Source organism: Cibotium barometz, chromosome 11, assembly GCF_041138505.1.
Source record: "Cibotium barometz isolate CiBa-2024 chromosome 11, ASM4113850v1, whole genome shotgun sequence".
Classification (NCBI taxonomy): domain Eukaryota; kingdom Viridiplantae; phylum Streptophyta; class Polypodiopsida; order Cyatheales; family Cibotiaceae; genus Cibotium; species Cibotium barometz.
Window position 1 is genome coordinate 42447440 of NC_141056.1, and position 18641 is coordinate 42466080.

Sequence of the window (18641 nt, forward strand, 5' to 3'; positions counted from 1 at the left end):
TAGATATGCTAACGTTACTATAATAATGTGTAGTGTGTATTCCATGGAAATTTAAAACTAAAAGAACAAGAAGCCATTTATCATTCCAATAGTAATAAATTTGAGGTCATGGTGTAGAGTACTAATGCATTCCACTAGCCTTAAAGAGGCAGAAGAGTTTTTTAAATTAATGAAACCATCAATAGAAACTTCTATAGCTCTCCTCCCATAGATAGAAAGAAGCCTAGAGTGGATATACAAGAAGAGGGTTGGTTTGAGGCTTGGGATACACACCGACATCATTAATGCTCATTAATGCACAACAACACCTAGTATAATCCATGACATACTGCAACTGTTTGAGATAACTACATATATAAAAGCCTTAACTACGACTTTAGTATATGACCTTGATCAAGAACATATTGAATACTCTACATTCTCTAAGAAGGAGGATATACATGCTATACATGATGCGTTTGTCTCCACAAAACAAGAGCCACCAAACCCAAATAAAGAGGGGATAAAGAATCAAAAGAGAAATACACTTACCCCATCTATAGGCCAATGATTTCTCTAGCTCAAGAAAGCATAAAAGATAAGGAAGAGGATACTAACAATTCAAGAGATACTAACCCTTCTTTTTTATTTTCTTACTAACACTCTAGACCCTAAGAAGCTATTGAAAGCAATACTAATAATTACAATCAATCTACCATAGCAAAAAGCTCCTTTAAAAAACCCAACAACTATCCAACAAAGCACGGATGTTATATTGAATATGTTGCCAAGTGAATATGAACTAATGCTCAAAACATGTAACCCATTATTGAAACCCAAACTCATGGTAAAAGCCTCGTAGCAAATTATATGCTCAAGCCAATTTTGTCAAAAGCTTATGTAATAACAGATAAGTAGCCATGGTTACCTTACCCCATCAGGGCGACAAAGTCCAACATGTGAAATTAATGTCAATGGTAGAGAAAGGAACACTATCAGAAAATGTGGCTTGACAAACTAAGTTAGCTAATCCAAACCTAGTGAACCTTTTGGAAATCAGAATTGTCATATACATAATCAATTACTATTACAAAAGGTGACATGTCAAATACATTGTAGAGCAAAGAAGAGAAAATGAACAGATATAACTAAATGCTCATAGAGCAATTACACATGAATTGCTCCGCCATCCAATCAACATGGAGAATGCACTTTCTAGAGATACCAAAGTTTGCCACCATTTACAAAGAAAGCTCTTTAGACCTCCAAGTGGACCCAATGTATATACCAATAAAATAAAGTTTGACTAAAGCAAAATTTAGAACTCACAAAGATTACCATTACTGCTTCAACTTTCCCTTCTTCAAACATAACACCTTTGATACCTTAAACCTACAATGTAACTATATGTTGACAATAATCAAATCTTGGCAAAATATTCCATATCCAATGGTTGTGACAACAATTAGATTATTCAAATTGATAATATTCCTAATTAATCAACAAGTTGACTATGTCTACATATTCAATAGAGAACACATTAAGTTTGATCTTAACAAGGATCCAAAGGAAAATGTTGTCATGTAATCTTACGACAAACTCAAGTGCATGCTATCTTACAAATAGAGAACACATGAAGTTTGATCTTAACAAGGATCCAAACGAAAATGTCATGTAATATTACGACAAACTCACGTGCCTGCTATCTTACATACATACAACCTTTGAAGACGTGATTGATACAAGATCTTCAAACTCCATTTCATTATAGCAAGTGAACCCTAAGACAACTATAAACTCGAAGATTCAAATATAAAAACTTTGTAAAATTCAATACCATTAAACAATAAATATTTCAAGGAGAGGATCTACAACAAATAGATAAAAAGTTAACCCTATTTTAGGTTAATTCAATCTCTTCTCTACACATAAGATATTGAACCCCATTTTAGATCAATTCAATCTCTTCTCTACACAAGGTATTCAACCCCATTTTATTAGATTAATTCAATCTCTTCTCTACACATAAGAGATTATTAATCTCATTTTGGATTATGCTAATACATCTTATCTACACATGACAAATTGTTTCTAATAAGTGTCATTAACGTCTATAAAATATTGTATGATACGAAAAGTTAAACAATGACCAATGTTACAATACTTTTTTGGGCATCCAAGTGTAAATAAGAACCAAATGTACATAATTAACTTTTCCTTAAAATCAAGAACACTCCACCTTCGTGCGACTTGTTTACTTGCTTACTTATACACTAATCTTGTGTGTGAGTTAAGAGTAGTCTTTATGATTCTTGGTACATATGCCTCCTGTTTATTATGTGAGTGAGCAAGAGTGAGTTCTTGTGGGATGTATGCAAAGCTCCTTGAGATAACACCAAGGAGAGATTTGAAACACCAACTAGTGAAGCTTGGAGTTTTCAAAAAATACGAGCTTGGGAATCAATGAGTCCTCCACAAGTAAGATAAGCATAGCTTATTACTTGACTGATCTTATAAGGAATTGTACAAAGCCATAACAACGTAACGTCCCACATGTACACTAGTTCGATTTTGTCGAGATTGCTTTTCTTACAAGAGCACTACAAACATAAGAGTATTAAAATTACACTTCATCATGAGTCAATATGGATGCAAAACCCTCCTATAAATCCTATAAAACTATGAAAGTAATAAACACTAAAAATAAATCTCATCATCATATACAAGCTACTCTGAGAGCTCTTTAATATTTCTAAAAAAACTCATCCATTAAGTCTCCCTCATTCATATACTAAACTCTGCTTACATAAAAACTATCAATATAATTAACACTATTAAGAAAGTTAACAAAGTTAACAATACATTGTAAGATATAACTTCTACAAGAACAAAATGATAAGAATGACCAAGGAAACACATTATGATACTAATTATTAGAGGAGAGATTTTAAAAAAGCACTTAAAAGTTGACTAATGGAAATAAATGAAATACAAGTGAAGTGACAAGAAGCAAGCAAAGATTTTAAAAAAGCACAACACTTAAAAGTAGATTAATGAGAATGAATGAAATACAAGTGAAGAATGATGGGATAAATTCACACACATCACTATCATATAAATGGCTACAAATAACATTTCTTTAATAAGAGAAACGACTTCTTTGAACCAAGAGTAGATAATGATTGATCTATAGCCACAACTTCCATATGAAGGGATCACATTGCCCACAATTCCCATCCAACGAAGCTTAGCACATAGAAAGCATAAGAACTACGAATCTTCATTGACTTCATTGCATTGAGATCATGGATGCACTAATGATTGATCTATAGCCACAACTTCCATATGAAGGGATCACATTGCCCACAATTCCCATCCAACGAAGCTTAGCACATAGAAAGCATAAGAACTACGAATCTTCATTGACTTCATTGCATTGAGATCATGGATGCACATGAGTCTCGAATAAATTCACTCTTCAAATTAAGACAATGACCAATAAGATAATAAGCCCATGAGCTCCAAGCATGCCATGCTTTGTTGAGCTTGGGATCAAGCTTCTAACTCAAAGTCAAGACTCAAACTAACAAAGCTTACAAACCCGAGAGAGAGAGAGAGAGAGAGAGAGAGAGAGAGAGAGAGAGAGAGAGATCTAAGCCAAGTGAAGTACAACAAAGATAAGAGTGCTACACAATAATAAAGAGAACATGTCTCCACTCAATGGCCATCTCAAATGGAAATGGAAAAATAGCAAATATAATTTAATTGAATAGCAACTGAATTCATAGATAAGTCTCTTGCAAAGACACTCAACAAAAGACAAAATGAGAGGTGGTTCAAAAATATTAAAAATGACTAGCCACAAAGAAGGACTAGACATTAAGTAGTCCACTTTAATTGCAATGGATGTGTATACTTTTCAACACTTAACATTTTCAAGTGGGAGCTTGTAACAAGAAAAGCAAAGGGTTAAAATAAAACACACTCATTGATGATGTTGCCTCAATGTAGAATAAATACTCTAATAATTGATGGCCTCAATGTAGAATAAATACTCTTATTTAATAATTGATGTTAAAAGTACAAAAATTTCTTTTCCAATTGAGGTATTAGATATTTAAAGTTTCTAGATATTTAAAGATTGGACTGAACTATCAACATAAGAGCCATACCAACCATAGGTTAGATAGTACTGTGTGTTTGAAAGAAAAAATAGAGGTATCATTTCATGACGTAATTATTGTCAGACATGAAAATACATAACAATCAAAAGGTCAATGAAACCATGTAAATAAAATGCATAACTTCTTAATGATACAAAAATCACAATTATTTTTCTTAATAATAATTTAAGAGATGATTTAAAGTCATTCACAAGCTCTACAGATAAAGAGTACGCATAAGCATTACGCGTAGACTCTAGGAATAAAATTGACCATTGAATACAAGAGATTACTATTGATTTAAGTACTTCTATCATGATCATCAACCAGCACATATGGCCATTGTATGCAAGAGACTACTCAATGGAGTATGAAAGAAAGCAAGACAATAGTATATGCAATACATAAGACAATGATTTCCGAGATTGGCCTAAGAACCCTAGTCCAACACCTCTTATTAAGCTTGGTGAAACCTGTTTTCAGCCACGCTCAATGTGCCCTATTTCAAGGTTCAAAAGCTACTCTTACATCCTACAAAGCAAAATAGTGCATACTAAAGAACCCATGTATCATGTGCAAAACTCCCTCACACAATAGGGACATGTAAAAAAAGCATTAGTAAAGAAAGAGCCTGTCCAAAAAGATGCATTTCATAGTGGGGTATCCAGATAGTTTTATTCCAAGCCACAAAAGTAAAGCACGCTTAGCACAGATCAAGCAGACATAGGATCTCTATTGTATTGTCATGTCATTGGTAGTGAACCTTATCATGTCATTTCCAAGAAATATTTCTGCCAGCACCGAAAAGAAATATAAAATTAGAAAAAGAAAATTGGACACAGATGCTTGCGAAAAAAAGATGGGGGCAGGAGGAAAGGGGGCTTACAGAGGGCAAAGATCTTCCAGAGCTGGCGGTCATTCTCATGCCAAGTGTCGAGAACAAGCGGAGTGCCTTCTTTAACCTGGTGGGCGGACTTGTCTGCATGGTGGAAGAAAGACTTCTTCTCCTCCTCGTGAAAGAGTGTCATGTTGAGGAGGGTGTCACTCGCCATGCGCACTGTCTTGAAGCCTTCCCCAAAGTCCTGGCTCTCCGTGAACAGAAGGTCCTCATCCAGCATGCCTGGCTGGTACTCCACCAGGTGCAGCTGGACACACACACACACACACACACACACACAGACACACACAAACGACGCATGTGAGGTTGTTTGCAAAGTTGTGCCTTGCCTACATGCATGATGATGCATGTTCTACACACACACACACACACGATGCATGCGAGGTTGTGCCTTGAGTACATGCAAGCTTACATGAGATTCACAGCATACCTGGTGGTCTCACACACACACACACACACACACACACAAACGACGCATGTGAGGTTGTTTGTAAAGTTGTGCCTTGCCTACATGCATGATGATGCATGTTACACACACACACACACAAGATGCATGCCAGGGTGTGCCTTGAGTACATGCAAGCTTACATGAGATTCACAGCATACCTGGTGGCCTTTCTCCTTCCCGTGCTTGAGAATTTTCCTAGTCGCTTTGTTTACAAGGGCGAAGGCAGGTGACCCATAGTTATCTTTGGTGCGCTCACCATAAGATAGATCCTTGATCCAGAGCTGGAGGACACCCAGACCACAACCACCCAAAAAAAGTGGGGGGAAAATACCCCATATAGCATCAAAAAACAAAACCCCCTAAAAAACCCTTGCAGATCAGATTAAAGGTAGAGAGCGAATAAAAATCAAAGGACCTGTGTAGGATCTTCGGAGTCAGCAGGCACCATGACGGGTGCGTCGTTGCGGATGGCGAGGTTGTAGGTCTTGTTCACCTTGCAGAAGATCTTGACCAGCTGCCCATGGGGGCCGAGGTCAGAGTGTGGATACTCGTGTGGGTGTGGGTGGTGGTGATGAGAGGCCATGGCGTTCCTACAGACAGACAGACAGACAGACAGACCAGAGGGGCTTTGAAAAGAAAACGGATTAATTAGCGGAGGATTTACAATGAGAGGTAAGCAGAGAAGGACTAACGGACGAGGCCGGCCTTTGATGTATATATATGCATATATATATATTTTTTTAATATTTTAATTAATATTTTAATATTAAAGAAAGGGGCCCGGCGATGATGTCGAGAATAATGCAAAATTTTATTTCAGCAAATTTGGTGTGGTGTCCTTTCGCCGAAATTGACACGCGTCATCATTATGCTGCCTTTACTTTCCTATCGGTACGCCCGTCGGTTTTTCGAATTTCTCCTTGAACCTGTTCGCGCGCTGCCAGAAAACGCAATGCACTGGTGCTCTTTTTTGGCCCACCAGACTCCGTAAAAACCAGGTTGAGCAAAACCACCTCTCAGATTATAAAACCAGCTTGGGAACTTCTAGTGACATAAAAAGTAAGGCCACCTCAAACGTGCCATTGCCCCTTTGTACCAAGTTTGTTGCTTGCAAATTTTATTTATGGCTAATTTGCTAGTATTGACACAACCACGGTGGGGGGTTTATTGCTAATTTGCTAGCACTGACCCCCCCCTTCCCCCTTACCAATCCACAAATGAGGATCATTTTTATCAAACAGACTCCGTAAATCATATCTTTTTGTGGATATTGCAATGCTTAGATGCATTCCTTCACATTAGAGAAAAACCATTCTCCCTATACAACTCAACTTTTTGAGCACTTTAGGTAAAATTCAACAAATATTAAAGATGATGCCTTAAGAAAGAAATACCACTATGTAGTATGTAGATCAATTAATTAGCTCATTGTCTCCACATACAAAAAAAGTTATACTCTCACAAGTGTATGGAGGATAAGAGTAAATACTTTTCTAAATCATAAAGTTTTAGAACCACCTCCTCCTTTTGAAGTCTTGGTTGTGTATTTACATCATGAGTAGGACATACTAGCATGCTTTCACTGAAAGGATGATATAATTCCATAAATGTGAAAAAGAAAAAAGAAAAATTCACATGGGAATGTGCGTAGTTAGCACGCTTTCTCTCAAAGACCTTGAAAATTCAAGAACAAGCCATGTGCTTCTATGTGTCATGTGTCTCAGTCATGTATATATGTCATTGTTTCGTGTAAAATAGAGCCATTGTCCCTCTCCTCAATTAATATAGTAAAAAGCACAAAACAAAGCTAATTAAACCTTAGACTTCATTCATATTGTTAATAATATTGTAAAAAGCACAAAACAAAGCTAATTAAACCTTAGACGTCATTCATATTGTTAAAACCTTTGATTGCATTTTATACTTCCACGATTAGATTTGGCCTTATGATATTCGTATTCTTTTATTGCGAAAGTATGACATGAAATAAACCTTAGCATGGGTATTTTCACATTGCTATTCAAAATGATGGTATCCAAAAAAGGTCTACCATAAAATTCCAAGGGGGATTTGGGAGGTTGGTGAATGTAAGAGGAAAAGAATCTATGTCATTTCACATGCTTCTAAATTGATGTGGATTATATTATTATGTATTGTGGCATTTATGATGATGTGTACCTATTGTTTTTTAACCCCTTTGGAGCATTTGTGTGTTTATACCTTAGCATCCATTGGTAATTTTGATGCTAGTAGTGTTGATCCTCGCTCTCTGTAATAAGGGTTAAAGCACATCGATTCAAATTGTGATGATATGTATTTCAAATAATATATAGCCACGATGGTGTCTATAGTGGACCACAACTTTTTTTTAACTCCCAAAAACAGCATAAAATGAGATTTCAAACTGTGAGTTCTATAATTGCCAAAAAAGTTCCTTAATAGCGAGAAATTGATACTTCAATTTCAAGTTCGGTCTCCACTCCAACAAGGTAGTTTTCATTTTTGTGCTTTTATTAATATGTTGTCTCAAGCTCCTTTTCAAAGGGCCTCCCTACCTCTCTTGTTTTTCCTCAACCCCTTGTGGCTTGCACTTCCACAACCTACCTAGATTGCCTCTCCTAGAATGCTTAAGTCCCAGCCACCTTGGCATTGTGTTTTCAATCTTAGCTTGAGCCTAGGCTTTGGTAATTACATGTTTACATTTCATTTATTGTTGCTTCAATTAGTTAGCCTCCTTTTGAAGACCTTTCAACCTACTCGTCATGTGGGTTGCAACAAAATGGTGACAAGCTTAAATAAGTGGCCTTTTAATTGTGCACCCTTTTGCTTTTTACTACATCCAAGTTTGCACATACCCTCATGCCTACCTCTTTTTGCAAAGGCAACCTTATGTTTACTACTTCTAATTGCCAAAGCTTGTAAGTGCCTCTAGCACTCCCTTCTTTTTTTATGGCCTCCTTTATAAGATCTTGATATGGCTTGGACATGCTTACAATGTTAACATCGCCATCCTTGAAAACCATCGTTACAAATATGGATTCTTTATCTAAAAGCTTGTAGACATATTCTATTTTCCACTTATAGTATGTAGGCTCAATAGGTGCTTTATCTTGAGATACACCACAGTAATGTTCAAGAATGTTCCATCTACATGGGGAACCATCCTAGCCTCCAGATAGAGTCCCCTTCACATTCATGGTAATGTTCAAGCATGTTCCATAATAGTGTAGGCACTTAAGCAATGTCCAAGGAAATTCAAGAGGTATCCATATTAAGAGAACTAGGAAAAACCATAGGGATATCAACAATAGTTTAAAATATGGGAAAATTAAAGATGAGGATTCCCCAAAGGCATCCATGGTATAAGAAAAAGGTGGAAGCAAACATGCACTTCCTTTGGTGAAAGGCATAGAATCCATTGGATAGAAAAGATGTAGCACTAGAGGCAGGAAAGCAAGAAGTGTATGGTAGAAGAGCAAGCATTTTAGAAAATAGGGATTCTCCACATGTGAGGTACAAAAGTAAAAAAGTGTCTAGAGGAAGTTAGGAAAAATATTAAGTGTTGTTAACCCATTCCTAGGGTTAACAAGATCTACCGCCATTATCTTACATCAAGGAGTCACGATAGATACACCAAAGGGTCGTACATTTAAGATATGAAGCAATGGTGTCCAAAGCTACAACTTGGACGGGAGCTCGTAATGGTGTGATGGAGTATTTATGGCGATTCTCACTTCAAGATCATGTGGTAGCAAGTTAGGATGAAGTCCTAAGTGATGTACTTCATGGATATATTATGAGAGTAGTCATTGTAATAGCATTAGGCCTCTTATGAGCCTAATGTAATAGTAGTCATTGTAATAGCATTAGGCCTCTTATGAGCCTAAAGTGCCCAACCGGCCACACAGTTTAAGTGAGTGTGAACACTAATGGCCATGTATATAAGTGAATATCTCTCATAATACAACATACTCTCCCATTATGCAATTGAGTCTTGCTAATCTCTCTCCCTAATGTATACTAGTGAGTGTGTGTGAGTGAAGTGAGGTGAGAGGAGGGACGAGTACCCGTAGAGCTCGGCCATTGGAAAGATCCTCACGACAGTTGCGGTTTACCAGGTAATCTCTTGTTGGATGTGTTTCAAGGGGGGTTAAGGTGAGCCATAACATTTTTGGCACCACCTACCGAGGAGCCATCCCTTGGCTTTTTCCATCGTTTTTTCTCTAATCTACGCATTACCCATCGCCCATTGTCTTGATTAATGGTTTTCCATGAAAAAGATATGGATTTGATGGTGATTTGTGTGTGATTTGGTATAGAATAGTTCTCTTTTTTATTTTTGTAAAGAATGTTTTTTGCTTAATTTGTTATTTTTATTGTTGTTGTTATTGTGGTTTTTCATGTTCTTAGGGCTTGCACATAGTTTGTATTAGGCTTAGTTTGCATCCATTGCATCAAACAATGCAATAGAATGTAATTTTTAGTGAATGTTAGCTCTCTTTAGTGTTAAACAGAGAACTAAAATCATTAATTTTAGCTTAGTTGTGTGTTTTTTATTTGAATTGTTTGCATTAGAGTGTTAGCAAGCATTAGGAGTAGCTTAACCTTTCAAAGAAAATTCTCAAAACTATTAAAAAATCCTTGAATTCGACTAATTTGTCTTAATGGACTGGTTTTTATCATTAAGGGTGATTAATCTTGTTCAAGGACTCAAAGATTAGAAAATGTGTTATTGGAGTCTAAATTGATCATGTGAGTAGTCAAAATTAATATCTTTGAGTGTTTTAAAAGCATCTAGATGCATCAAAACATCTAATTACATCAATTTCTTCATCAATTGGAGGAATTTGACTCTCTTTGCTTAATTTTGCCTTAAAAGAGGAGACCAAAATTAAGAGTCTAATTAATCTCTTATTTTAGATTAATTTACACATTTATTGATGCAAAAAGATTAGCATTCCCTTACTCTATCCAATGATGTGCTCAATTGTGTGAATTTATCAGGGATTAATAGTTAATTAGAGTCTTTGATTAGTATAAAAGAGAAAGATTAGTGAAAAGATTAATCTTTGATTAATTTTTAATCACTTTTTTTTCATAACTCATTAAGGCTAATGAGCTTTCAATGAGTAGATGCTCATGAGTTGTCAAATTGTCCATTTTGGGGGTCATTTATGAAGGGTGTAAGGGGTGTCATAAAAAGGTTAACTTTTTTGATTCCCACTTATCTTTTTGGGAAAATGTCCATATCTCCTTAATTTTAAATTCAAAAAATATCCCCCCCAAACAAGGAAATTCGTATTTTCCACTAGACTAAAAAAAAAGGTTCACGGCGTACACTTTCACTGCCTAAGGTTTCATGTCCTAGGAGTTCGCACCAAAAAAATTTCGAAAAAATGGTTCACGCTGTGAACTATTTCTACACTCTCAAGGTCTAAGGTTTCACGCCATAGGAGTCTGTGCCAAAAAAAATCGAAAAATGGTTCATGCGTGAATCATTTTATGCACTTTCACCCTTAAGGTTTCACGATGTGAAGCAAGGTTCACATAAAAAAATAGAATTTAGTTTTTTCGTGAAGTTTGGTTCACAGCGTGAAACCTTAAGTTTCACAACGTGAAATAAGGTTCACGTCCAAAAAAAAAACAAATTTAATTTTCCATGAAGTCGGATCTAAGTGTTTCGCGGCGTGAAACACTAGTATTTCAAGACGTTAAAAAATAAAAAAATAAAAAACACTTGCTAGTTCACGACGTGAAGGGGGTCCGTCGACTCTAGAAAGCACCCCTGTTTGGAGGCTCGTATCTCCTAAACCGTAAATTCGATGAATGTGCTTTAAGGCTCATCGGAAAGCTGACATCGAGCTCTTCAACTTTGGTCTTGATTGTCTGAAGTCAAAATCAATCGTTTTGGTCTTCGACCAATAGCCTCTAAATTCAACCTAAAAACTAAGCCAAAAAACAATCCGAAAAACACGAAAAATCGTAAAAAACAGTGCGAAACGACGTCGAACCATATTCAGACTACTTTTTGAGGGTCTAAACAACGAACGACTCAAGGAGACAAAGTTGTAGTACTATAAAAATACAACTCTCTCATATAGAGTTTTTCAAAATTTCTTTTGGACACCCTAAAAAATGTGCTGCAAAACATGGAAAAATTCATAGAAATTTTTTTCGTCTTGAGACAGTGATGGAAAATAGGTTTTAGGACCTCCTCTTCCATCTGGGATCTTACTAGCATGTACTTTTTCAGGAAAAATATATCTAAGAGGTCGTTCACGTATGTATAGCACCTAAGCTAATTAGGGCGAACGGACACTCGTTTGACCCAATGAAGAGAATGCCGGGCCTCTTGAGGCTGCAACGGGTTGTGAGAAAATATAAAAAGCAAAAAAAAAAAAAAGTGCTTGCTCATTAAGGAGCATTCAAGCAATCAAACATGGCAACAATAAAGGGATTGCCAGGGATCACACAAGGACTGAACCCAATGGCTGACATCTTCAAGCCATTAAGATCTATGCCCCAAATACACCTCCTAATACCATTGGCCATGCTTATAACAAGTGTGTCATTGGGTTTTACATCCCTTGTCACTTCGATCCCACCGAGCTTTGGTCCCTTACCTAACATTTCCACCAATCTTATAGGTACCAACCCTTTTCAACCCATGGATGCCCACACCTTAGATATACTGATTAGTGTAGGAATAGGGGTTGCCCAAAGATTGAGTGAGTCCCTACCATCAGGATCACTCACATACGGCCTCAGTGACTCATACAAAAATACGGCCATATAAATTTCTAAAATTATGGACAAATACGACGGCACAACTGATCCTGTTCAATTCATACAAATGTTTGAACAGCGATGCGAGACCTTTGGAACTCAAACTAAGGTACATGCATTGAACTTATGCTTAGAGGGAAAATGTTACAGATATATATTTATTCATATTTTTGATGAATTAATAATCTTACAAAAATATGTTTAATTGAATTTGTGCAGGATTCAGTTTAATGGAATATGCAAGTGGGCACAAGATTAATGTATAGGTGTAAATGTGCACATAGTCATTTTATGTAACAAGGCCCACTAGCAATTTTATTTGAGCAAAGGTTTTTATATGTATAAACCTTATGAGACTTCATATGGTTAAAAATGTGTAAAGAAATACCCCAAAAGTGGGAAAAAGAAGCCCGATTTGTGCGCCCACTTATTCTTAGCTCCTTGGGCTATTTTTATGAAATATAATTCTCTAAATACTCATGTCGTGGAAGTGGAGCTACACGGCATTGGGGGGGAGGGGGGGATATTGCACCCAATCTTGTCTTGATGGTGATGTTATTTTCTTTCCTTTGCTTTTGTGTTATGTTATAATAATTAATTTCAATTTAATTCAAGTGTTTGTTTTAAATTTTTAATGTATTTTGTGAGTATTTAATTATTTCTTCAACATTTTACCATGTAGATGTGCTTCCCCAATATCATGTAAGTACATATTCAACCCATTCATTAATTGCTTTGTGTGTTTAAAATTGACATTAATTAATTCGAGATGTATGAATCCTGGAACTACATTTAAATTGTTTGGTACCATATAGCATTTCTTTTTCAGAATGACTCCATCACTCCACAAGTAAGTTTTCCTATTTTTCATAATTAAAATATCGCATATACTTACGATATTTATGACCTTTTAATGATGTATTTTGTAGCAATGTTGATCGACACTTGCAAGTAAGTTCATATCCTTCATAGCTTAGTAATTAATTCTTCAAATATTTATAAATAAGTTTTATCTTTCAAACGGTGACTCAAACACATTCCAAGTAAGTTTCTCATCCCTATTCTTACAACAGTGATCATGCTTAAATATTCATTGATAAAACTTTAAGATTTTATTTCTTATAAAATCAGAATTAAATATAACCATAGTTACGTATGGAATAATAATTATATTTCAATCCATTCACATTCTTCTCATTTTTCTCAATGTAAAGCATCATTACAATCGAATATATAAAACGCTAAGACTCTCTATGCTTGAGTTTCATGTTTATTATTTAAGTTTATTTCAACCTCAAAAGTAAATTAACCTTTCATCATCCAGACTTGTTTATTTACTCAATTTCATTTACTTTTGATTTACATATCTTTGAGTGTTAAAATTCTTTTGATAGATAATTTCAATGACACCAACGATGGAGGTATTGCATATATATTCATTTTCTTTTATACAACTTTTTCATAAGTATTTTTATAATCTCTTTCCAACCTAATAACCTAATTAATAAACCTTACATTTAAACTTAAGATTAGTTCAACTTTAATAACTTAAATGAAATTTCTAGATAGAGAAAATTTGTATCGAAATCTAAGTTTCAGAGGGAGCTGGCCACTCCGCCTCAAACTTTTATTCTGAAGGAAGTGATGTATGGAATTAATATGGTGGTATGGGACATCACATTAGTTTCATATACTTACTCCAGACACATTTATGGGACATTAGATTGGTTTCATATATTTACTCCAGACACATTTATGTCTTCTATCTTTCTACCATCATATGTGTATGTACAACGCGCTTGTATGGTATGGGACACTTAGACTCATCTTACATACATACATTTGATTGGTTCAATGCATATGCATTTTATGTAGATCTAGTCTTCCACACCAATCACGAAGCCATCCTGTCATGCGTTTATGCAACTGTATATCGGGGACGCCCGTATATGGCATGCTTTTATGCCTCCACTATTTGTTTTAGTAGGTTCGTATGGAGGGGTGATTCTCGGGGTACTTACACCTGGCAAACATGTGTGTGGTTGCCTTCACTGTTTGTTTCAGTTGGTTTGTATGAAGGGGTGATTCCTTTGGTACTTATGCCTGGCAAACATGTGTATGGCTATTATTTGATTATTTATGAGCTGTCTATATCTCTGGATGATGTGGATACCGTTTGAGTATGGCAACAAGAAGTGCGAGGATACCGATTGAGGTGTTGCACTGCATGAGATGTGCGAGGATACCGATTGAGGTGTCATATAGTTGGTGAGAGGTGGCGTGAAGATGATGATAATTTTTCTTTTGTATTAAACTTTTTGTACATGATTTGATAATCAGTGTGATGGTCACCAATTTTGGTGTTGCATGAGTTTTCTTGATTGGTATTCCATGTCCATGAGAACCTCTGAGCCATGCCTCAGCCATGTTCAGACCTCTGAGTTTACCTTGGTAGGTTATGACATCAACAATCTTGTTCTCTTGGAATTTTTCTTACGCAATTGAGGACAATTGCTTCCTCAAACGGGAGGCATTAGGCGAATTTTGGACTCAACTTTGGGCCTTTTTCCTCTAGACCAATAGGAAGAGAGCCACCGTAATGGAACTTTTAATAATTAGACGTTTTTCATATATTCTTTATATGAATATATTGTTATTAAAGAAATAGAAATGCATTTGACCACACTTTATAATGTCATTTCTTTAACATATATGAAAATTAGAGTGTTGTCAGCTCATTTAATAATAAATCTCAGCTCATTTAATGAATGGTTTTCAATCTAGAAATTTCCCTCGTTCAGCTCATTTAATAAAAGTGCTTTTTTCCTCTAAAAATTTGAAATGTTCTCTTCGAAGTTCCTAGCTCATTTAATGAATGGATTTTCCTCTAAAAATTTTGCACGTTTTGGAGGTTGTCTCTTATGCCGTCTCATCTTCTTCCATCTTCTTACATCTGCTTTTATTTTCTATTTTCTTCCATGGAAACCACACGTCCTAGGCATCCGTGCTCCTCTGCTAGAGCTATTATAGTATACAACAGTTTTGATATGGATAATCAAAGGTGGATTCCTACCACAATCTCTATTGGTAGTTGGATTATGTTGCAGACTAGGAAGCGAAAAAAAACAAAGAATGAGTTCATCGACACTTACAATGGTAGAGTTCAAGACTTCAAACTCTCTGACACAGGTAGGAGCATTAAGGAAGTCCTTATACAACATGCCTACATACACTTAGAACTGCACCTACAACGTTTGCCTAATGGAATCCCATTTCATGGACCAAACTGTAAGTAAATGTTTTTACATTATGTTTATGTAATGTGTTTCATTTCTATACTTATGCTTCTCTTGTATTTGTCTGTATAGATATATATCAAACTTGGTTGACTGGCAACCTATAGATAGTATTGTGGGAATCTTCGATGTTTTTCATGCATCTATTGGGTGAGCAGCTATACAAAGAAACATCAAGCAGGTCTTTGGCAGAGAGAGGAGTTTTCTTTTACACGGCACCTCATAGTGTTACAGGTTATGGATCTTTGAAAGCATTACCACTGCCGTCATTCGACAGTCTAGAATGGCCCATACAAACAGCAGAAACAAGTGAGTGCTTTAGATTGAAGATATACCAAGACGTGCAGAGGTGTATAATACCAAATGTAGCAAATCGTCAGGTGCAAAATCGTCACAGGTGAAAATTGTTGTCTTTATGCCATTGCATGTTTTTGTCAACTTCTTTTATGAACGAGGAGGTCAAAAAAACATCATCAATGTTTATCTATAAATCAGAGAAATGTTTAGATTTCTTAGGTCAAAATTGGGATGTGAAAGAATTAAATGGGGTTACTTGCAAAGTCCATAGGAAATCTATTATCTGTAAATATATGATTGGCTCTCAGAATTTTATTTTGGCCTTTCATTATATGAGATGGCATTATGTCAATGGAAAACTTGATTATATGAGATGGCATTATGTCAATGGAAAACTTGTAGCATTGATCACGGACGACTTGGAGGATGACATTGAAAATCCATTGATGTTATTAGAGGTATGGTTTGAATATGAGCTCTTGATAATACTCAATATAAGGTCAAACATCTCACTGCATCAAGTGAGAACAGACTTGGCAAATGAGAATGACCTACAAGTGCCTGATGATTATGTGTTCAAGTGCAACAACCATAAGGTATGTTATTCAATCTAACCTCGAAAAAGTATTCATTCCAAAACTACGTCATAATCATTATTACTTATATACATTACTTTGATTTTTGGAAATAGGTACCAAGGAGAAAAGAAAGGACCATTCAATGTAAAGACATTACAAACAAGGAAGCAAGTTTTCGTGGTGCAAACGACCATCACATAGAGATAAATGGAGATAAATGTATTTTTGACAGCATATAGTTACATCAATCATGACAACATTTTGTATTTCTCAGAGCAATAGAAACTAAGACAAATATTCTACATTTTCTTATTGGATATTTAAAACATTGATATGTTCTTATTTTTTCCTATGAAGCGTGATATTGTGTGTGGGATGATTCTTGTTATTGGGGCGGTGAGGCTTGTCATTGAGGGGTTGCTTGCTCTTTCGGACGCTCTTGGGTTGGTTGCTCTTCCGGATGCTCTTGGGTTGGTTGCTCTTCCAGACGCTCTTGGGGTAGTTGCTCTTTCGGACGCTCTTAGGGTGGTTGCTCTTCTAGAACTGAAGCTTGCTGTCATTGCGGGGTTGAAGCTTCCAAATTGATGTCTTCAGATTCATGAGGAAGAGAAAGCTCTATTGCTGCTTTGTGGATTTTTGCAAGGCATTTGACATAGTGCCACGAGAGAGGCTCTTTAAGTGCCTGCAGTCTCTTGGCATACCAGCAGATATGACATGGGGCATCTATGCATTATATGAGCTGGTTTTTGGGCGAGTCAGATGTCTAGGAGGTATGTCCGAGACTATTGCTAGCACCATTGGTGTGAAGCAAGGATGCCGCTATTTGGCTTATACATTGATGAGGTGGCTGACTTCATTACACGAGGAGGCAGAGATGGAGTTGATTTAGCAGGTACCTCAGTACATATTATGCTTTATGCTGATGATATTGTATTAGTGTCGTTTGAGTCTCCAGGAGGTCTATAGCAGCATCTACATGCACTCGATGATTTCTGCACATAGAGGGATCTTATTGTGAACCTTGGGAAAACCAAGGTTATGGTCTTTCATACATCGAGATAGGGCAGGAGAGGGGAACATAGTATTGAGACAGGACCTATGGCAGCTCTATACACGAGAGACATGGATATCGCCTACACAGCCTCTTCCACTGAAGATGCTATACTACAGAGATCTCTTCATGAGTATCACTGATGATGGATTTATAGAGAGGCCTAGATACATGGAGGGCTTTTTACCACACGGCTCCCGAGTGGCTATTGGTCAACTTAGAGATTCATCACATCGATTGGAGAGATCGAGACTGGCAGAGCAGCACGGATCCCCCGAGAGGAGAGGGTATGCAGATTGTGCAGAGAGGAGGTGGAGAGTGAGGAGCATTATGTATGCAGATGCAGAGCATATACAGCCATCAGAGAGAGATATCCCATTTTGTTCAGAGAGCCACATTCCCTATGCCAGATCTTTGAGGTAGCAGACCAACGCATACTAGGGAGATTCATTCTAGACATACAACTCTAGACATACAGCGTCACAGAGAGACATCATTACAGGCTCAGACAGCTCCAGAGGGGGGACGACAGACACAGATTACTACATTTTTTCAGAGATCCATCCCACTCCTAGCCCCTACACAGCAGGGAATTACTCTCCAGAGAGCAAAGACACTCAGAGCCCGCAGGAGACAGGGGACACCAACTTTCGGAGGACAACACGCCTATACCAGCGAGAGATGACAGAGATCAGAGCTCAGTTTCACAGAGAGGGTGCGGAGCGACTGGCTCGACCCAGGCATGTTCTTCAGGGAGCTGTGGACACCCCCTTCATTGATGTATACCATTTTATACCCCCAGTATGGTATAGGATGGAGATAGCTAGGTTGCATATCATGATTATATACTCCATGCATATAGCTTTGCATTCTCCTAGTAGTAGAGCTCCATCCCCTCCCCCACTCATTGTACTTATTGCACACCCAGATTCAAATTTTTAGTTCAGAACTTTTTCATTTTGTTGGGATAATAGAGGATACCCCCATACACTTACACCGATTTGTCTCATAGGCCGAGTTCGGTCTTTTGGAAGACGTTAATAAAATATTTCTTTCTTTCTTTATTTCTCTCTCTCTCTCTCTCTCTCTCTCTCTCTCTCTCTCTCTCTCTCTCTCCAACTCATTATGATACATAAATAATGAGT

At 36.7% G+C, this 18641-nt stretch overlaps 1 protein-coding gene across 1 annotated transcript; it reads right to left on the reverse strand.

The window, feature by feature from the left end:
• Positions 1-4742: 4742 nt before the first annotated feature.
• Positions 4743-6189, reverse strand: LOC147634189 (ricin B-like lectin EULS3). The gene is made up of 4 exons (XM_086805346.1): positions 5904-6189; positions 5647-5769; positions 5029-5287; positions 4743-4933 (listed from the first exon to the last, which is right to left on the reverse strand). Coding segments are annotated over exons 1-4 (552 nt in total). The 5' UTR covers positions 6072-6189; the 3' UTR covers positions 4743-4931.
• Between the last annotated feature and the right edge of the window lie 12452 nt (positions 6190-18641).